This window comes from Tauraco erythrolophus, chromosome 3 (assembly GCF_009769465.1).
Source record: "Tauraco erythrolophus isolate bTauEry1 chromosome 3, bTauEry1.pri, whole genome shotgun sequence".
Lineage (NCBI taxonomy): Eukaryota > Metazoa > Chordata > Aves > Musophagiformes > Musophagidae > Tauraco > Tauraco erythrolophus.
This window is the reverse complement of record NC_141467.1, coordinates 25,175,646-25,198,028: the sequence shown is the minus strand read 5'-3', so window position 1 is coordinate 25,198,028 and position 22,383 is coordinate 25,175,646. Positions and strand designations below refer to the sequence as shown.

Below are 22,383 nucleotides of genomic sequence, written 5' to 3'. Positions count from 1 at the left end.
GTCACATGGTGAAAGGTTAATGGGCTGGTGAGGGCTAAAAAGGGCCTTCATCAGTACATTTTGCTTTCCTGGAGTCCTATGACGAAATTGTTTGATATCACTTGCGAAAGGGAGATATTCATAGAGAGACAGAGCAGGTGAGTCATGGGGAACAGCAGAGGCTGCAGTGTGATAATCTTTACAGGAGTAGGGGGAAAAAATCAAGAATGAGAAACCTACCACGAGTATGTCCTTCTGAGCTCAAGCTTTCAGTTAAGTTTTATGAATACTTTCCCTGCCACTTGATGTAAATTACGGTAACCATAGACAACCGTAACTTTAGTTTATAATTGTAGGTTCAACAATAAAGATACTTTGATGCAGCATAGAAATAGAAAATAGTAAAGATGTTTTCACATCTCTGACATTAATTGGATTGAGGACATATTGCTAGTTTATGGACTATATATTTGTTAAGACTAGCAGTGTAAGAGAAAATGGGTTTACTTGTCACTTAACAAGCAGTATTTCCTGTTGTCTTATCAAAAACAAGAGTGTATACTCTGCATCAGCAAAACTCAGTGAGTTATTTTCAATAAACATCTGTCAGCAGAATTTTGAATTGATGAATTATGGTTATGTCAGATGTAGCTGGCAGAATATACACATAGCTGTTCTATGGAGAAGCTGTATCTGTGAAAGATAAATCATGAGAACTGTAAATAATAGTGAAATTATGGAACCTTTACCACAGTGGAAAGAATCAGTGAGCATCCAGCATGGCAGTGGAAACATGTCTTGTGCTGTATGTAATTGAATCTCTTGTATCTTCAAATTATTACTGAAATGTATACTTCGCTCACCACTGTTAAAATTAAATAGTACTAAAAATAGCGAAAGGAGACACCATTTCAGATCATTCATGACAATCTACAACTGTAGTTACTATTTCAATATATAAACAAATGTTGAAGTGTTACATTCTTACACATTTGATGAAATATCTATGACTACAACTGATAGATATTTAATTTCATCTGAGTGATATTAAATGCTCTTTAGCCTGCACTAGTTAGTACTGTTGTTTTGACTGAAAGTTAAAATGTGACAATCAAAAGGCAAATCCTTTAGCGTTTAAGTGAAAAAGTGGCCATAATTTCCATTTATGACCACAGATTTGTCAAAATTAACATTTTACTGAAGGAATCGATACTATGGAAGCCTTTTTTCAGAGAGATGAAAAGTGGACATTCCCTGTGTCCAGCCTCGTTTTCTTTAGAGGCTCTAGTAACCCTGGAGGCTGCTGCAATTTCATTTAGCACATTTTGTTTCAGCTGAACAGTAAAGATTTCTGATTAACATGTGTTATGGCTGCACGATAGAAACATTCCATTCAAGATGAGAAAGGTTTGACCCTTCCAGCCAAAGGTGTTGAGAATTGACTTCAGCAGGAGCAAACTGTCTCATCATGTAGGGTTAGGTGCCGCTTTTTGAAAATGTATTTTAGGATTTATACATATAATTACATGTAATATTTAGAGAGAGTCATATTTAAAACCACATTTCACTTTTATGAAATAGTGCTATATGATATATGCTTCAAAAAACTATTGTAAAAAAAAAAGACGCTCATCATGAAGATTTGAGTTTGATTTGAGTTTTGTTACCTTGGACTATCATCCTCTACTGCCTCTTCCTTTTGATCTAGATTCGGGTTTCCACAAGCATTCTTGCACATGCTGTTTTACAGTCAGTATCCAGGTTCCTAATCACAGGTAAATTTCAGGAAAAAGGGAATACTGCCATCAGAAGATAATCAAGAAAGTGAAACTATACTTTCTGTTGAATCACTGTATGTAAGCATGGTTGCAAAAGGTAATGGTTAGTTGTGGTTATTGCTATTGCTATAGTGGTGACATCCAGTGGACCAGATCAGTTGGAGGTGATGGGAATTATGCAGCTGCAGAAGTTATAAGGGGAAATTGCTGTCTGGAAGGCATTCCTCTCTAGTGGAGGCTTTTCGTGTTGGTTGCTGTACCTCCATGTACTGCAGATTTAAGAGGTTATGTGAAGGAACTGTCAGGCGTCAGGTAAGCCTTTCTGTTGTGTTTGTTTCTAGATGAGGAATCTGACAGTGGATGGGCATTTTGGAACATGGTCACAGTGGAAGCCTTGCACCCACACTGACGGTGCCAGTGTTGGCTCCTGCCTCTGCAGAACACGTGTGTGTGACAGTCCTGCTCCTCAGTGTGGAGGCTGGCTGTGTGAAGGACCAACCACAGAGATTGCCAACTGCTCCAGGTACACAAAAAAAATTCAGCTTCTATCATTTATGATTTAAAAGTTTTTAACTTAATCAGAACAAAACCTGCCCTTTGAAATCTCGTCTGCAGTCTACTGATGCTGTTCTGTGCATAAAACAGCTCATAGCAATGACTACAGCAAATGAGAGATTAGAAAGTCTCTTTCAGATTCTATGGGAGAGAGAATGAGCCAGATGGCAAATAGTGGTTTCAAATGATGTGTACCAAATAATATTGTCCTCAGCTAATTTTAATAAAAGCTCAAAAAGAAACAAATCCAAAGGATGATACTTTTTCTCAGTTCTGTAAGTCATAAAACTTTTTTTCTGGAAATCAGAACTGTTTACATTTTTGGAGGTCTCATGTCACCATTGTATTTCTCCATTCTGCCTTGGGAAAAATGTTTTCATTATATCTTTTGGTTGTATCATGACATCTAGATCTATTACCAGTCTGTATGCCACTCGTTAGCCACTCTTTTGTCTTCCTCAGGCATGTACCCACTCCCAGAAAAAACTGTGAGAACAGATCATTTCAAAGAGACTCAGAACACTGCATATTCTGAACTGCATTAGGAGTTCATGTTTAAAACATTATACATACTTTAATTGCAAGATAAAACTTGTATACTGGTGCATTCTGCTTATTTTCAGTGATTCTTTCTGCTTTTTGTCTTTTTTTAAAAAAAACCACAAACATCAGAAGCACATCATGGTAGTGAATAAAACTGATTATCCTGCATGAGATAACTACAAGCTCTATAATTGGAAATAGTCGATTTTAGGGACTTGGGACTTTATTCACATACTACAATTGGCAGCATTACACTACTATTTTAACATCTTACTTCTGTTAACACTGCTGTATTACTAATTGATTCCCAGAACTCATGAATATCCAGATATTTCCTTCATTTTACCATTTGGGTCAGACATTGCACTGACAGAGTTCTTATTTTAAGTCTGTGTTACCAGTGGTAGCTGATTATTTTTTTCAAAAGCTTTTTTTTTTTTTTAAAGTAATCAACTCTTATATCCTTTATAACAACAAGACATCAAGATAAGTGAAGTTCAAGTTAGTAATATTTGTGATAAATTTCTTGAATAATGTCATTTTTATTACTGGATTTCATTAGTTTTCATTGTTAAAAAAAAGTGGTTTCAAAAAAATTAAGGCAATATTTTAACTTTTGCTTTTATGATGAAACCTCAAAAACTCATTACAGTTTAGTTTTATTTTTCTTGATTTCTGTTTGTCTTCTATCAATACAGAAACTGCAAACTAGCCATCAAAAGGGTTTGGGAACTGCTGAAGTGCATCATTTTTTGCTTAGGACAGGGTATGAAATTCCTTTTGAGATGTTTGGTCAAGTGTATTTTTTCCTAGGGCATACTGGAGAGAGACAGGAGTATCCTTTCCAAAAGTTCACAAATGCAGGGCACAGCATGTGATTTCTGTTAGCTTTCTTGTTACATTGGCACCTTATCAGAGTATCCTCTTGAAATTGTGAAATAATGCATTTTAACACTTACTTATTACTCTTTTTCCTTTAGAATCATAGAATAATTTAGGTTGGAAAAGACCTTTAAGATCATTGAGTCCAACCATAAACCTAACACTGCCAAGTCCACCACAAAACCATGTCCCTAAGCATCACATCTGCACTTCTTTTAAATACCTCCAGGGACGGTGATTTCACCACTTCCCTGGGCAGCCTGTTCCAATGCTTGACAACCCTTTCGGTGAAGAAAGTTTTCCTAATATCCAACCTAAACCTACCCTTGAGGCGCAACGAGGCCATTTCCTCTTGTCTGACTTCTTGTTACTTGGGAGAAGAGACCCACGCCCACCTGTCTACAACCTCCTTTCAGGTAGTTGTAGAGAGCGCTAAGGTCTCCCATCAGCCTCCTTTTCTCCAGGCTTTAATCACTTTCCTTTCACAAGAAGTAGCAAAACTTGACATTTTAATCTGCCTGAGAAAAAGACTCACAAATATTAACTGGAACAATATGTAATTAAAAGTTATCTTCAGAACTTTGATACAGGAGTTTGCAGATGAAGTTTACCCAGAATAAAGTGACTGAAAGCAACTAAATAGCTTCATATCTTTGTACTTGTGTATAATGGGGTCATTTTAGCAGTTGCTGATTACAGAGCATGGAATATGGAAGGATAAGAGCACCTTTATTTTATTTCAATATTCTTTAAGAAATGGGACATGATGCAGTATTAATGACTTCTACAGAAATGTTACTGGGTCAGATTTTGCTGTCAGTCACACCTAATCAGCCATTCGCTATGTATAACAGATGACAGAGCCTGAGCTTTTTATTCTACCAGAAATGGAGGCTGGACACCATGGACTTCTTGGTCACCTTGTAGTACCACTTGTGGAATAGGCTTTCAAGTTCGTCAGCGTTCCTGCAGCAATCCAACCCCTCGACATGGAGGACGCGTCTGTGTGGGACAGAATCGTGAGGAAAGGTGGGTTATCTTTTTTCTACTATCTTTTTAATTTCTTCTGTTCAGCTGTGTTCCACAGGACATTTTCTCTTTTACTTGCCTTGTTTTTCTCTTCGCTTTCCTTTCACTCTCTCTTTAAGCCCACTGCTGCAAAGCAGCAGTATTCTCATGAGCAAGGCTGCAGGTCTGCAGCGGTTCTTTCATCTTTCACTTACCTGCATCCCTCCCGAGCCAGCTGAGAACTCCCGGTAGTGCCAGAGAATTGTGCTGAAGCCATGTGCTGCTGTCCCTTGAGACCCTGAAAATTGATTCTCCTTGAAAATTGATTGCAGTGTGTTAGAGTTGTAGCTTGCCCAGCTTCAAGACCTGGAATTCAGAACAAAATATAGTAAGGTCACAGCACTATGTTATCGATGCTGTGAGTTCATTTTTTTCTGTCTTAAATGAATTAAGCATTTATATAACATGAAAGGAAGTTTCAAGGGCTTTGTTTTATATTCAATAAATACAATACACCTTGAACTCAAATATATTTTAGCAAGGTTTTAGGGGTTTTTTAAAGTTGTTTATATACATATTAACCCCTGAGCAGATCAAGTCAGCTCGGATTTTGATTTCATTGTCAACTGCTTTGGCACTGGGTTGGGTATTTTGTCACCAGCTCAGAATATATAGTTCAACTCTCTGATTCCATTTTGCATGCACTCTTATGTCTCTAATTTGTTCTTTGTGTGTTAGGAATTTTAACAGGAACTAATACTTCTTTAAAACAAAGTACAATATATTCAGATAAATTGCAACTCTTAGATGCATTACGTTGTTTCGCGAAGCTTGCCAAAAAGCTATACAACAGAAGACTGGTGTTGGTGTGAAAATTTAGAGTACTGTAGTCATTCGTTCCAAGAGATGTATGTGGATACATTTCCTTTCTTTGCATACTTTTCCAGTATACACTTGCACCTTACTTCAATGGATGATTAGTATCCTATATTGCTGTTGGATGAAAACAAGATTGAGTAACCTTTATGATGAGTCTCAGTGAGGGATTAATTGAAAACCATTTCTTCACCATTTCTTCTTCTGGCATTTCTTCAGATGAAGAGATTTTGTTGAAGGAGAGTTACACATTTATGTATTAACAGACCATCCGAGACTTGTTGTTTCTAACTCTAAATGTAAAGGATCAGTATCACAGAACATGTGAACACTTCTTACAGTTTCAGGGCCACAAATATTTACCATTTCATTGCATGGGAGAGTATTTTGTTATTTTGTAAATTGCTATCTGAAAATAGATTGCCCAACCAAAAAGCCATCACCACCAAATATAGATTATATCTGCTGTTACATAGCTCTGTCCCAGCATGAATAACAGTTATTGATTTTCTTGAGCTGAGAGGTCAGCCCAGGGCAGGACACAATGAGACTGAATATAGAAGAAAAGATTTTAGTTTGGATAGACTTTTTGGTGAACGATGAATGTTAGTAGTCTTTAACGTGGAATAAAAGTCCAATAAGGAGTTCCAGAGAAATATAGAAACCATGAGAAATACTTCCGTAATTATAGGAGAAAATGTCCAGTATTAGGACAATAGGTGCACTAAAAAAAGCAGTTACAAAATGGAAAGGGATGCTTACAATGAGTTGAAATAATAGACTAGAAGGATTGACTTTTAGTACGTAACAGTTCTGAAGGAACAGCAGGCTTATGTTACTGCAGGCTTGTAGCCTGCAGATCACTTGTCCTTTCCCTCTTTGTCCAGTTCAGCAGCAAACTGGGGTGTATGAGCCTGTGAGTTGATTGCAGAATGCTTTTTGCTCTCATAGGTTTTCTGTCACTATTTCATGTCTCCTTGAAACACCCTTCGCTCTCACCAGTCCTGCATCGTCCTCTCACTCTCTCTTGCTCCCAGCTGACCTTCCTGCCTCTACCCTGATTTTAAGTTATCTACTATGTGTGCTGATACTTTTAAAGTTGGGTTTTTTTTAAAGTACTTTTAAAATTTATTTGCAGAAGGTGTGGTATGATAGCAAGTTTTGTCATATAATTTGTAAAGCAGCTAGAGGAACGAGGCATCAGTAATTTGCTAGGATTTTTGACAGTGTCAGGCCAAGTACTTGGATTAATCCTTTCACAGCTGTAAAAAGCAGAGAGTCCTGGGAAACTCAGCAGACAGGGCCCATCCCACCGCTCTCAACAGGGGAGCAAGGCAAGCTGGAGATTGTGGCCAGATCCAACCAAGAGTCTACGTCATGGGTGATACCATGGTGATGAGGCAGATCTGTGGTCCAGCTGGGAAGCAAAGCCACAGGCCAGCGTTAGGATCAGGTTCAGTAGTCATCCGGAAGGTCTACAGTAACAGGGCCAAGGCCAGAAACCAGTCCACACATCAGGATTTAGACCAAGTGGCTCCATGGTGGGCCAGTGACAAGGTCAACACTCTTCCAACAGCATAGGTCAGGCAGGAATTGAAGGTCTCTGGAAGAACTTAAATAGAGCTCCTGGGACCATTGGTGTGGATGGAGGTCCCAGATGGGGCTGGTTGGGCCCATTAGGGCCTTATGAGTGTCCTCAGGTCTCTGACAGCTTGTAAAGAGTTTTGAGCTTTGAGGAAAGTGGAGTACGAGTATTTACAGTAGTCCTGATTCACTGCTTTGCTCCAATACCACTGGAGTTACATCTGCACCAAATGGAAACAGCTCCTTTGAGAATGAGGCCCAGTACATTCAGGCAGGCTGAACTAATACTCCACGTGCAGTAACTCCTAAGGAACATTTCCCTCGGTTTTGCATCTAGAGTACCAATAAGCAGCTTCTCAGATTCTCTCATTTATATTAACTGATATTTATAAATAGGCTAACATTTTACTTTCTTAATGCCCAGCTCGTATGTAAAATGAATGTATGTGTAGCCTTAGTAAAAATGAGAACCAGTTGGTTTACACATATTGTGTGCATTTGTCTTTATGAAAGTGCATATTCATGTCACCTTCACGTGTTCAGGGGTGTAAATGCAGGGTTTAGTTTCCACAGCCGAGATTGTGCCAAACTTTGAAACAGCTTCGCAACAACTGGTGATTTCAGTAGAAAGTCCACTGCATGACTCCATAGAAAGCAAACACAGAAAAGGCAGCATATGGAGGAGGTAAATTCACCTGCAGCTGTGAATGCATATTCAATTTGAGAGTATTTGTTCATGCGTTAAGAGCTAAGTGTTTGTCTAGGTTGTGTTTGGTTTCCCTGTGAAAGCTGCAATCCTATCAGGCAGCCCTGTGCTTGCTGGTCAGTCCCTTGAAATCAATGGCAGTATTTACCCATTTAAAGTGCTGCCGATAGGTTAAGCTGTTGCGTGCTCTGTTGCTAAAGGGGTGTGGGGGCGGGCTGGAAAACAGTTGAGAGATAACAGCAAAAACTCACATTACAAAGATAATTCACCTTGTAGAAATAAGTCAAAAGTGCAGCTGACGTGCATTTAGACAGAATATGGACAGGGAGTAAAAATAGTATTTTAACAAAACTTGCTAACCAGATAAAATATTTTTGTAGTTAAGACTCCGAATGGAAGACATCCTGATGAATTCCTTAGAGACTTAAATATTTTTACTTATTCCTGTATGAGAAATATTCACCAAAGCTGCTGGAAAACTCTATGTTTTAGTTTATAGAGTCTATAGTATCCTGTCTTGACTTCTTCATCGAGTGAAAATGTTTGTCCTCTCCTTTCTGCAGAAGATGCTGTGGAAGGGACTCATTAAGTCCTCTGGTCTCCCTCTTATCTGTTCAGAAATGAGAGACATTAGAATGAGAATCTCTTGCTTTTAGTGAGTGTGGTTCTCTTTTATTATATAGGAAAAAAAGAAAGAAAAAACCTCTGGCAAATCAGAAGTGGAAAAATAAATTGTCTGCAGATGAAGAGTAAATGTTTGAAAGCCCTGGAAATTTTTTGGGTGTATAAGAAGATTAGAAGCAGTACATATTGTCACCTTTTTTTTTTGTTCACAAACCTCAGCAGATATTCAGAGCTTTTGGACTTGTTTCCATGCGAAGGAGGAATGCTGAGAGTCAAGTGCCTGCTCTGTGTAGCTCTGCTGGTTTCCGAGCAGTGGGAACAAGCCCGGTCCCCTTCAGCAGAGCAGATCGAACACCACAAGGCTTTGGGCTTGCTTCTCCCACAGCTGTCTTGTCTGCTGGGAAGTGTGTGCTCCCAAACTCCTTGCTTTCTCCGCTCCCTTCTCTTCTTCCACAGAGGCCCCTGGGAGCACATACCCCCGCCACCTTCCACAGTCTCGTGGGTGGGAATTTCTGTCAATTCAGAAATCTCAATCCAGTAGAGCATGTGTGTGCGTCGTGTGTCTGCCTTCAATTAAAGGCATGCAGCATTCCCATCAGCCTCAGTGTAGTCTGTGCTTCCCAGTAAGTCACCAGCTGGTAATCACAAGTACCCACCACGTAACAGTGCATTCCATAGGAAACGGCAGACAGTGATGAAGGTTAGTTTGTTTTTCTTAAATGCATGATAGTATAATATAGTTCAAAAATAAGAGCTGTGTGTTTAAATCAAATAGCATCTCTTTGCCGAATAAAAAAGACACATTTGTAACTGTCATGCAGTTAAGCTGTGGTACTCAGTGCTGCGTGGCAACACGCAATGATGTTTTACTGAAGGCTGAGGTCTTCATAGGAACAAGAATAGTATTCCAGTTGTGCTGGATTTGCCTGGACTAAAAATTTTTAAAGACTGTAAGAGCTTGTGGTTGTCTCTTCCCCCAGTATGACTATTCCTTTATTAGGGCATTTGAACTTGGATTCAGCGCAAGTGGAAATGGGAAGGGTCAGTGTACAAAACCCACATTTCTCTAGGCTGTTCTCCCTTCTGGCCTCATTGCAGTTAGATTAGGGGAGAGGGCAGTGGTTTCACATATTCCAGTTTCTTGCATAGCATGTTTTGTTGAATTACTGTAAATTGTTAGCCCTGTGGGTCCTGAGAACAAAATTAAGAGGGGAAGAAAGAGCAAAAGGGAAAAAGGGTTACTGAGTGACTTGAAGTGCAGCCAAGAAGAGATATAATGAAACTTGGCTCAAAGCCCCATGCTGTAGCACAGCTCTCAAAGATCAATTGCAGGGATGTCTCTAGCTGTGAAAACATACCTGATGTTTTCAGAGGCTGGCTGAAATGAAAATCAGATTCTATTTTTATGCTCTGTTGTTTGATGTTTTTTTTTCTTTTCCTGAAAGAAAGGAAAAATTGACACTCACTTCTGTTGTTGACTTTTAAAGCAAACAAAAAAAAAAATCCTAAATTGAAGTTAAGTAGCTTGCATAGACATTTTAGAGCTTTTTTTCAGTTTCATCTTGTAGTTTCAACTGCATCTTTAAACAGTGTTGGTTAACAGAATTGCCAACCGTTGACGTGTTTACTGTGTCAGTTGTTAGGTTTCTTTTCTGTCTTCTGCTAAAAGGAGAGAGCAGGTGATAGGGTACATTGGTGCTAGAAGAGACACTGTATAGTGTCATGAGTCTTATCTAAGTGAGATTTGTCACACCTAGCTTCAGGTGTCCACGCACTTGAGCACTTATGTGTGAGTCAGGTGTCTGAACTTCCACTGCGGTCTGGAGAAATCTAGTCAATACAGGCTGTGGAGAACATAGTGAGTTGTCTCCTTCTACTGTATATTCCTAAATTTGGTCAATTTAATCATTCTAGTTTCCATGGTTTGTATTGACAAAATTTCTGTTGGCTGTAATGGGAGCTTAAATATCTGTCTCCCACACAGCCTTTATAGTCAATGGAGAGAAATCAGTATATTGAGGGCCATGTTTGCATGACCTACATTAGACATTTGCTTTAGGGTGACATAAATCAAGTTTTTAAAAAGGCTGCTTCTTTCCATGAACTGTTGTTCAAGTTGAGATGACTACTTTATTTCTAGACAGCAATACTGTTCCTGCCTATATTTTAAGGTGAGATGAATCCCGCCCTCAATTTTACTTGGATTACTTAATTTTACTTGGATATTGGTAGTTGTCAACTTTGTGGCAGACTTGCTTTATCCTATGTGTGTGTGTCTCAAATTAACTTAGCACATCTCCATTAAGAACTAATGAAATTATGCAAAATACTTACTCATTTGACTAAATAAATGATGATGTTGCATCTATGTTTCATTAGGTACACATTCTCAAGAAATGATCACAGAGACAAACATTCACATAAATGATTGTGTGTGACAAAGCTTGCGTGCAAATGTTGGAGTTTTGGGGGAAAGAATATCCCAGTGCAGAACCTTTAGTGATGGCGTGATGTGAACTGTGAATTGCAAATATTGAACATGCAAGAGGAAAAAGATGTAGTTTATGGATAACGTACTGTTGAAAAACATTTACCCAAATCACGCACTGAAGAATTCTGAGATAGTAGATTCATAAATACTGAGGGTTTGGGTTTTTTTTCGACAGTTTACTAGTAAACAGCAGACAAGGTCAATACAAGCTGTTAATAGTTTCCCTATTACAGAAACACAAAAATAAATGTCACTCCCTTATTTACCCCTGTCCTGGTTTTAGCTGGGACAGAGTTAGCTCTTCTTTTTTAGCAGCTAGAAGAGCTCCGTGTTTTGGTTTTACTCAGAGGCTCGCTCTGAGAAGAATGTTGATAACGCACTGATGTTTGTAGTTGGCACTGAGGTCTCCAGGACTTTTCAGCTTGCCGTGTTCTTGCCAGTGTGCAGGAGCACAACACGATAAGGGAGGAGCATAGCTGGGACAAGGGGGCTACGATTCCCCTTGTGATTTGTGGTGGAACTTAAGATTGAGGCCAAACTGGCCAATTAGTATTCCATATCATGCAGCGTCGTGCCCAGTATAAAAGTGAGGGTCAGCTGGAAAGAAAGGCTTTTTGCTCTTCTGGGACTCTCACTTTTGGACTCTCGGAGTGCTTTCTCTCTCTCTTGCTCTCTATTTCGGGCCTCCCGTTCATCTGGGATTGCAGTATCGGGATTTATGATTTATTTGTTTTGGGATTTGGGAAGAGACGGGCCTCGGTCAAGGGGTGGTGAGCAATTACACCGTACATCACTCGTTTGCATATATTTATGCTTGTGCCTATCCGTACATATATATATATTGGTAGCAGTAGTAGTAAATTGTTCTTGTCTCAACCCACGGGTCTCTTTTCTTTTTCTTCTTTGATTCTCTCCCTCACCCCTGGGGGTGGGGGAGGGCAACTGTGTAGGGTTTGGTTGCCGGAGCGGCCTAACCCACGACAACTCCACTCCCAAGCTTTTAAATTTTGATGGTACTGCTCAGACCTAGGGACAAATTCTGAGTCATAGGCTCCAGCAAATGTGATAAACTAACTGTTGTACGTAACATACATAAACAACATTTTTTTTCCCCCACAGAATTCTGGATATGCAAATTCCTTGGTAATGAAGAATTAGAGTTTGAGGATCTTGGGGCTTTCTGGGAAAAAAAAAAAAGTGGTTATGATTATTCTTGTTTAAAATGACAACGTTTTACACTGTCATTTGTTTTTCTTTTTGTAGAAAATGAATTACTGAAGTATTAGAGTCAGTTTTCACTGCAGGAGAGTTCAAAGTGATGGAAACTTGTTAGAAGGGCAAGAAGACAGTGGATTTTGGATGGCTGGTGTAAAAAATGAGGAAATATTGTAACAGATTGATTTGTTTGTTCAGGACAGTCAGTAATTGGAACAAAAACCACCCAGCCACATCCATAAAATATTAGAGCACTCCTTCAGGATCATCTGTTTTCTGAGTATCTGTTGTAGCTTTTCTTTATCTGAAATAACCACTTGCTCTCTTTAAGAGCCCTAGTCACACTTGCCAGTGACCTAAATCTTTTGGACTTCTGTAGAGGGTCCTTGCTAAGAAGCGTATGCTACAGCTAGAGTTATTGGATGGCCCACTCAAAAAATGAGGAATCTTAGGTTTTTACAAAAAAAACTAAAAAAAAACCCTCACTGAAAGTTGAGACCCTCCCACATAACTGAATGTCTCATTACAATAATGACAGCTTAGTAGTAAAATATTCTTGCTTCCCTCAAGAACCTATTGGGCCTCTGAGTCAGTTTGTAGCCCACCGGGAAATCCTTCAAAGATTAAAATAGTCTAAAACACTCTTTAAAAGGTAAAGCAATAACATTATGAAAACAGTACATCTCCTTATGCTTAGAATCAACGTTTCAGCTTTTATTTTACCCATAAAAGTGGAGACACTGTGGAAAGCAAAAAGCAAGTTTAGTACTCTGAAGAGGAGAGATGGATCCTAATCAATGTTTAGCTGGAGACTGATAAAAGACTGCCAACAGAAATTGTTGCCTTCCGTTTGGTTGATTCATTTCTGCCCCAGATGTATGGCCACAACTGTTTTCAATAAAGTAGTTGTCAACCTCGCTTACGTGCTTGCAGTACAATAGCATGGTTGTATCACATGGATCGTATAAAGGAACTGAATAAAACAAACAAATGCTTTGCCCACACAATTACGGCCTGAAAAACAATCTCAAACGTTTAAACACTCCGTGTGGTGTGACAACTGTTAGTTCAGCGCTTTATGAATAAAGAGAGACCTTTTGTATGAAGTATTTCCCTTTACAAACATTTATCTGAGTAACGCAAATGAGGGACTTTGGGGAGAGGTCTTGTCTTGTTACTAAACAAATTCTTTGCCTCCTTTTTTACATCTTCTCACAGGTACTGCAATGAGCATTTGTTGTGCCCCCCTCATGTGTTTTGGACGGGCTGGGGTCCATGGGAGCGCTGCACTGCTCAGTGCGGAGGAGGGATCCAGGCGCGGCGTAGGACATGTGAAAATGGCCCTGACTGTCCTGGCTGCAGCGTGGTAAGTAATTCTCAGCTTTCACTTCAGCAAATATCTGTGGCCATATGCCATGGATGCCTCTGTGTCCACAGGGCATCTGTGTATGTCTGTGTTGTCTACCTCTAACGTGAGTCACCAGAGTGTATTTGTCTCTGTGTTGCCCATGTGTGCTGAAATTCATACAGTTATCAGCCAGAAATATATATGTCAGGGTTTTTTTCACAATATAATCTAGAATATGAGCTTCCTGAGGCAAGATTGGTGCAGATGTGGATGTGTCCTTGGCAGGTTTACGGTAGTTTTTTACTTTTATCACCACAGTGCATAGAAACTCTAGCTATGAGCCCAGGACTCTGGTATATCAGGTACTGTACAGCACAGAAAAAGATGAGTTTAAATTCGTAAGGAGCCAATAAGTGAATACATGGAACCACCAGGAAGTGCTGAAGTAAGCTGGAATAGCGATAGCGATCTTAGCCCAGCAGCAGCCTAGCAGCTGCCAGGCTTTGAAGCTACAGTTGGGACAATTTATAGTGCTTTATGGATATCAAATTTATGAAGAGAAACATATGGGAAAACATATAGGGGCTTTTTCTTATATCTGAACAAATATAAGTGGTAGGTTTCACATGATGGGAACATCAAAATGGGACATGTCTTTCTTGAAGGTGAATGAGATGATGCATAGTACTATATGGGTGAAGGGGAGAAATGTTAGCAGAGACATGTAGACAGCAGGGTGACACGTTCACTGCAGTACACTGGGAAGACAACCTCGGCGTGAATACTCCTGAATGGATAACACTGTCAAAGTCAGAGGAAGGAATATTATTGCAAGACAATGAGAAGCTGAAACAAAGTCTTGGCAAGTGTAGGTGAATATCGGAAGATCGACCTTGGGAGGCTGTTTCATGATAATTTGAATTCTAGTGGTGAATTGTCACTGAAGAGGATTTTATGTAGAATGCATAACCTAGGTGAAAATTGGAAGTGGCTAAAGCTGCAGGAGACAGATTCTGCTGGTGAATGACAGATGGTAGTGTTAATCTCCCCAGTGACCAAGAATGAGCACAGCTCAAAGGAAAAGTGAGAGTTTGGGTTTAGCCATGTTGTGCTTAATGGCCAGGCCTAATATTGCACACTGAGAAACATGCATTCAATTTTGTTTCATGATATTAAAGAGGGAGAAGAGAAACAATTTTTCACATATTAAACCAGTTTTTACATGCCTTCATTTCAGAAAGTAAGCTTAATTCTGAGTTTTGTCATCACCTGTGGTCTATTTGTTAGACTGGCAGTAATTCAATACTAAAGAAAGGATCATTTGTTACCTTTTTCTAATTTTAAGGTTTTGTGTGTTTTCCCGGGATTTGTTCTCTTTTTAACATTTATCCTGGTAGTAGAATTGCATTTTCAGTAGATTGAAAACATCCAACAGGTTTGTTCTTGTCTTTCATTTGAACTTTAAGAATTAACCTAATAACTTAGAATTGTACCAAGTTTTCCAAAATATTTATCTCCCCCTGATGGTACACAAAAAAGCAGACATATGATCTAGATCGATTGTTAAACCTTCCTGACCAGCATAGAAAAGAAAGTTTTCTGTCTCAGTCATCTCTGTTTATCCCATACTAATGTTTGTGAAAAAAAGCAGTATTTTGCTTTGCACAGAATCTTCCCATGGTCTGAAATGAAAAATACATAGCTCTATTTCCTCAAGAAGCTTCATGAAGAAACTGAGAAAACCATTAGTGTAAACATTTCTTAATTATAAATGATCTGAGATTAATGTTACTGGGTTTTGTAATTTATTACCAGCACATTGCCTCTGCTGTGTCACAAAACAGTTAACAGGTCAACTATGTAAAACTTTTTGGGTTGTTGTTTGTTTTTTTTGTTAATTAGAAAATTATTGCATTGATGGTTTGAAAAAAGTGCTTAACTTTGGAGTACGTAGTTGTTTTGCTGACACTTAGACACCAATGGAAACCAACCCAAGGTAGAAATCTTCTATAAACCCTGGTGTTCTTGCAAGACAAAGGACTCGGGTATAAAGTCTGTGTTCTCTTTACATGTCAGTGAATTTGAACATGTAAGTTACCTGTCTTGAGTCAAAAATTTTGCAGCCATAGTAGGACCCTGTCAAGAAGTTTACCTGGAGAAGAAAGTACTTTATTTCTTCTGAAGTTTGTTTCATTAATGTAGGAAAGAGCAATCTGAAATATTTTTATGCTTTCTTGTAATTGTTGAATGGATTAATAATTTATATCAATAAAATCCTAATGAATAAGGAGCAGAAATATAAAAACTTGTTTACACATCAGAGGTTCTTCTGCTTCAACCAAATTTTTGGTTTTATTGTTGTAGGTATGTATCCTTCAAAACAATTAGAATTATAGACTTTTACCATAGTGAATAAAGGAGAAGTTATTATGCCTTATAACTACTAATTTTCCATTTTTACAGGTTGCAGTGATACTAAACTTAGGGGGTGAAAGATATTTACTGAATTTAGTTTGTTTTTAAAATCTTTGGTTCTAAGTGTCTCAGAGCACTTGGAAAGCTAAATAATCTCGGGAAAATTTGCAATGAAAGCGGTAGTAATCTACCCTGTCTACTGGATATCCAGTCTGGAGTAAAAGATGTTATAAGCCAAACTTTCACCAGGTGAATTAAAGGATCAGCTGAGAATAGAGTCAGGGAGTTAAAATGCCCAGTTCTCTCTTTCAACCATTAGATGATAGCTTTAATCCAAAAGCAGTGTCTCCGGGTTTCTTATTTACCATCAGTGAGGATGAACTCTGGGAAACTTTCACAACGTTTGAACGGCATTAGTTGCCGTAGGCCTTCTGCAGCTGTATAGTTCAGAGTCTGTGGTCTGTGAAGTCAAGATTTGTGTTTGTAAAAGGTGGGAATGAAAAATGTATAGATACAGGATTGGAGAACATACTATTTAAGAAGATAGTAACTATGTTAGGCTTCATTTCATCTTGAAACGAAAATAAATTTTTGATGCCTCAGAGGTGTAGGGCGGACTAAATGCTGTCTTGGGATCCATTTCAACTCTGCGGATTCTTTGTTTTTAGAACCGTTTTTCAATGGGGGCTCAGGGGAGAAAAACAGCAACAACTGTTTTTATAAGGCTTAAGAAAGGAAGTCTTATAGCTTGTTTGCCAGCAGTAAAAGGGGACCAGAGTTTATGTCAGAGGAGAATTTACCTCTTCTATTTTCCAATCTGCAGCCAAGCTGTGAGACTGCATTGTAGCCAATCCTAATCTATTTAGCTGTTCTCATTTTGCAGCTTTTACCATATTCATGACATGTCCACCTAATGATCTATAACACATAGTTTTTACTGAGCATTTTTCTTTCTTTTTAGTTTGGTTGTACTGCTCTTAGTCTGTAATATCACAGCAGGTGACAACTGCCTGTGTTTGACTTTTTGCATATTTCTCACCACTTAGTTCCTTGACTTTATCTGTCTTATAGCAGAAACCAAGATGCTTGAATATTTTTCATCAGGACTCACTAGAGACTTCCCTGCAATTATTGCAAACTTAGCATCTCATAAAATAATAATAATAAATCTTTTGATGTATATAAATATTCCAAAGAGATAAAAACATGACAGTATTTTAAAGATGCTTCTCTCACTGAAGTGTGCTCACCAATACATGAAAATATATGTCCAGAAACTAAGGACTGAAAGCATTTACACTGAATATAGAAAACCATAAATTGTTATGATATAGGAGAATTAGACCACAGAGACTCCTAAAGGTCAAAAAGATGAAGCCTCAAATCAAAATCTGGAGCTATAAGGACCTGTCAAAGTCTTTATGTTAAGCAAAGTTAGTAAAGAATGCTTGAAATTGTCCAGTAAGAGATAGGACCATCACAGTCAGATTTAGGAGCAGCTAAAATCTGGTAATAGAAAGCTTACGTGGCTCACAAAACAGGTATTACTCTCATGTATTCAGGTGATACATGTGCTAGAGAAGGAACTGGGGAATTTGCTAATATGACTCAGAGGACAGATTCTTCAGATTTTACAGCGTGCTCAGATAAGTTGTACATTTGCTTCAGAAATGCTTCTTTTCCCCTGAGAGGCATAATCTCAGTCGAATTTGCCTCAGGCCAGTAATAAAAAATAACTTTTTTTAGGAATTATTGCTAGAAGAAGAAGTCTAGTTTAAGGCTTAAGTTAGGTGACATACTTCAAGTATATTTCTCTGTGTTCTCATTTCAGTCATGCTAACTTATGCATTAATTTTAGTTTTTGTAATGGGACACTGGAAAAACATATATACTTTCTGTATACCAAAACAAAGCATGTTGGGTTTTGCTGTGGAATATAAAAAAAAATTATTAGTAGTGTTATTTCAATGTTCTGGAAGTGTGCTGAACACAAAACTTTGGGAAGAAAAACTATCTCTATTCTAAAGTTATTATTATGACCCAAGATAAAAAAAAAAAAAAGTCTTGGAAAAACAAATATTTGAAATGTTTTCTTTCATTAAGTTTTTAAAGGGAATTTGAAGATGGAAGGTTTTCAGAAGTACTTTGTCCATCAGAAAGAACTTTACAGTCCTTGTCATCTCACAAAACAAACTCCAAATTCCTAGTTTAGAAAAAAGGCACCAGGAAGGACTATCGTTATTATGCTTTTTATGGTTCTTTTTAAAGTTTCCATTTATCATCTTTGAGTTAAAGAAAAAGAAAAAAATGCATCATCTATTGCAAAACCAGAAAACATGTTCTCACAAGCATGAGGTACAAAAATTTGTACTTTTTATATGGTATTTGCCTACTTCATGCTCATTTCCTTTTCCAATCCTTTTTTTCTGTCTACAACGTAAACTCCATTGAGTATTAGCTGGTTTTTGTATGTTTGAAAAGTTTAGCAAAATAGAGCCTGTCTGCTTTTGATGCTACATATGCTATTGCAGTTATAAGCAATGTCAAGTAATTAAAGAGGGCAGAATAAAAAAAAAATCAAGATCATAAGAAATAGTTTCAGGAAATGGTAACACATATTGATTAATGGTGCATGTGGTGCTCAACTTTGTCAGTAAAGTGAGTTATCAGCTTGGCGTGCATAGTCAAGGTAAACATGAAATATAAACTGGTTGAACTGATGTGCATATACATCTAAATGTGAGGTGTTTAAGGTAGTCTTTAGCTACACATTTAGTGATCATTTGCTCTTTGATTTATTTAATTTTGAAAAAGACTTAACTGCAAATTGCTTTCTTGCTTAAAACAGCAGTGTGAAACTGATTTTTTGAGAAGCATGTAATTTAAAAAATAATTTAAAGCTGAGAAATATATCTTCAGCTGCTGGAAAACTATCCCTTCCTCACTTCATGGAATTCTGCTCAGCCTGTGACAATTCACACTGGCTGCAGTCCCGTTCCGAGGTCCCTATAGCAAGCTCTTTCAGGGACTTCCAGGTCATGTACGATACCTTCTTTTGTGGACCAATAGCAGTTGATTTGAAATCTCTTTCAAATCTAATTAGAAGGGTTCTCCGAAGTGAGTATTCTCACTTTCAAGAGCTTTGCCTTGGACACGTGTACCTGTGATACAGATGACGTGCGTTTGATTCAGAGGTTCAAATCTTATTTAAAAAAACATAGGAAACGAATTTTACTGTAACTGTGCCCAAGATTTCTTCAGGGCTTTGGGTGTAGGGAACGGCCAATGTGTCCCTCAAGGTCAGGTGGTAGCCAAGTGCCTTCATCCAGGTAGGGAGTCTATTGATCAGAGATAAGAGACCCAGTTTGCTGCCTCCAGAATTTGCCAGTGTTTCCTAAAACACCAAGCTCACCAGAGCGTGTTCTGTCATGGATACTGCTATTTGTTGCAGTTTTCAGCGTCACCCATGCTCTCTATATAGTCTTTGTTATTGTTACTTAGATGTAATACCTTACACCTGGATATATGAGGCTCTGTGTTTGAATTGTGATCATTACTGTATCTGATAACCACAGAAAGCAGAAATGTCTGAAACCTCCTTCATTCTGTGCCCAGCAGGCACAGCTTGGGCTCAAAGGCTCAGCATAATGAGACATAAACTTCTACTTCCCTTTGACTCAGCTGTTTTATTAATATCAATGAAAAAAGAGAAAGATATTTAGGAAGAAAGGATGTTGCGTGCTGAGGTTTTATGCTGCACTTATTTTAGAATTAATTAATGAGCAATACTGAAGCTGGAGGATATTTCCTGGAGACTTGTGCTTCACATAGCCTGAGATTTTTTCATTGCTGTGCGCCTAGAACATTCACTTATCTCTGGAAAGTTACCCATAACCCTGTCATTGAACACTAAAAATGAAAACAAAAGTAGGTGTCATGGTTTTAGCTTAGTTTCATCAAGTAATAAGGCTCACAGGATTGTATTGTAGTCTGTCAGGTATTCTTACTCTTCTGCCCATAAGTAAGGAACTCATTCCCTCATTACAACTGTGTTTGATTGGAAGATGGGTTTAGATTACAATATGGAATTGCAACAAGTTACATGAAAAATAGTGGCCCAATAGAGGACAAAAACCTAAACCAGTTCCCACCTTGAGAGACAGAGTTGCAGCTGAGTCTTATTTCGTCCAAGTGGCATCAGGTGCTGGTCAATGACTGTACATGTTATCGCACATGTAGCTTGTGACTAGCCACTGCATCTCTTAATTTTTAGCAGTAAGACTGTAAGTCCTACTGGCAGGAGATACAGGAGTGGGAAATGAGAGAAAGACAAATATTAAAAACTTGAAATGTAAACTTGTAGGAAATCAGGCTTCATTAGTTCCGGTGCTTATAGATCTACTTATTTAAGTATGTATAGAGTAGCTTTATTTGATATGTAAGTAGTATTTTCATGAAATCAGAACTGAGATAAACAGAGAGAACTGTAAAAAATAAAAATAAAAAATTACAGAGAGATTTCAGCAGACTCAGGGAATGAGTAATTTTGTGGCAATTGAAATGTATTTGGGGGGAATTTAAACCAAAAGAAGAACAACAGATGCAACACCCAGTGTTTCTACCAATCCGTTCTGGGAGGAAGTTTCTTCCTATATTCCATCTAATAATCAGGGGAGTGGGATACACCAGACAGTCACCTAGTAGCCCATCTAGTATTTTCTGTACTGTCTCAGAGTCCTGGCTCAGTAAGGGTCTTCTCTTCAGTTGCAAACAGTCTCAGATGCCAAAAAGAAGATAAGGAATAAGATAAAAACTATGTAGGCAGTTTTGTGTATGCAAAATAATCCTTCTTGGCTCCTGGAAGCACCTGGTTCAAACTCAAAATATGGCAGTTGGTTGTAGTAATTACTACACCGTAGAAATGCACCAATTTATAAACGGTAAATGTAACAGACTTATATGGACCACTAATTTGGGGGGAAGAAGGAAGAACAAAGTAATCTCTGTCCTGGAATACTGAAAAGACTGGAGCTATATTCAATACGGGGGTTTTGTTCTATGTTGGTTTTAGAAAGGAAAAATAAAAAGATAGCGAGCCATATATTCAAATTCAAGGAAAAGAAAAAAGTGATGCAGGTAGAGACAAGCTGTTTCACCTGATATCTGATTTTCAAACTGTTGAACAACTTCAGAGTAAAAAAATTATTCAGATGTAAATGGAAAGTGGGGTACGATCCCTTAAGGTATTACCAATATAGACCACTTCATACGTTTCTGGCATTGCTTTTCAAGAAGATAATGGGTTTCTGACAATCAAAATGGAGCAACTTCAAAGAATATGGTATTAAATTTGTGATACGATGTTACAAAAAAAAAAAAGGGTTATCATTAAAGTGATATACTAGCAAGAAAGTGTGGGAGTTAAAAGATGGATAAAGCTAACTGTACATACCAGTGGGTTGTCCTGGAGGGGAAACATCAGATTATTCGGAAGTTACTTTAGATTTCCTAAAGGAATGACTTTAGACAGATCTTATTAGTGTTTTTAGTAAATTTGACAGGCAAATTTGGATCACGTTTGCTGGTGACCTGAAGTTGTGGGGCATCATCAATACAAAGGTTGATTTGCATGTTGTATAGCAGACACTAGATGTGTTTGAGGGCTGAAGTAATAGAAGTGAAGTGGGTTGAATCATAATTGCAAAGTCATGAACTTAACATAAAATCAACAGAAACTCCTGTTCTCACCTTGAAGTGTAGTGAGGAATGAGACAGGAGAATGACCCTGGTGCATGAGTTGTTTATGATAGCAGTTATAAGCCAGAAAGGTTGTGCAGCAGTGAAAAGTGTAGATTCAGTTTTAGCATTTAGGATGTTTCAGCAAGGTATTTCTAGTAGAGACGAAAAAGGTAGTCTAGGGATTCATATAAACTAATCTCAGAAGAGATGATTGTAACAGTCTGGACTGCAGCTAGTTGAAATCACACTTTTTGTTTCACATATTGCAAGTAATGTGATTTCTCCACCACTGCTGTTATCTTCAAACCTGAACTTATTTTGAAGCTGAATTTAACTGACACCGTTGGATCAATGGCTGAAGTCATGGAAGCTCATTATAATTTCACCTACGAATTTTCAAAGTCTCCTCCATTACAAAGATATGTCTTTGTAAGTATACAAACCCCTTAATTTTACTGTAGGAAGTTCAGTAACAACCTTAAGTCTTTGAGCAATTGCAATCAAAATGGGAAAATGGGTGCATGAAGCATGGCATTGAAAATGACCTCAGAAACGTGATAGAGCTGTTACATAAAACTGTTCTGTAGCCACGCTTGCTGATCTTGAAGGACATGGCAAGTAGTGGAAGCAAGCTGAGCCC

At 38.2% G+C, this 22,383-nt stretch overlaps 1 protein-coding gene across 1 annotated transcript in view; it reads left to right on the top strand.

Moving 5' to 3' along the window:
- The window catches only part of SEMA5A (semaphorin 5A), a 236,043-nt gene that overhangs the window by 146,082 nt on the left and 67,578 nt on the right, over nucleotides 1–22,383 (top strand). Inside the window, exons 12-14 of the mRNA XM_086609066.1 lie at nucleotides 2,099–2,280; nucleotides 4,623–4,766; nucleotides 13,460–13,607. Of these exons, the coding sequence (XP_086465192.1) occupies nucleotides 2,099–2,280; nucleotides 4,623–4,766; nucleotides 13,460–13,607 (474 nt within the window). The remainder of the gene's footprint in view (nucleotides 1–2,098; nucleotides 2,281–4,622; nucleotides 4,767–13,459; nucleotides 13,608–22,383) is intronic.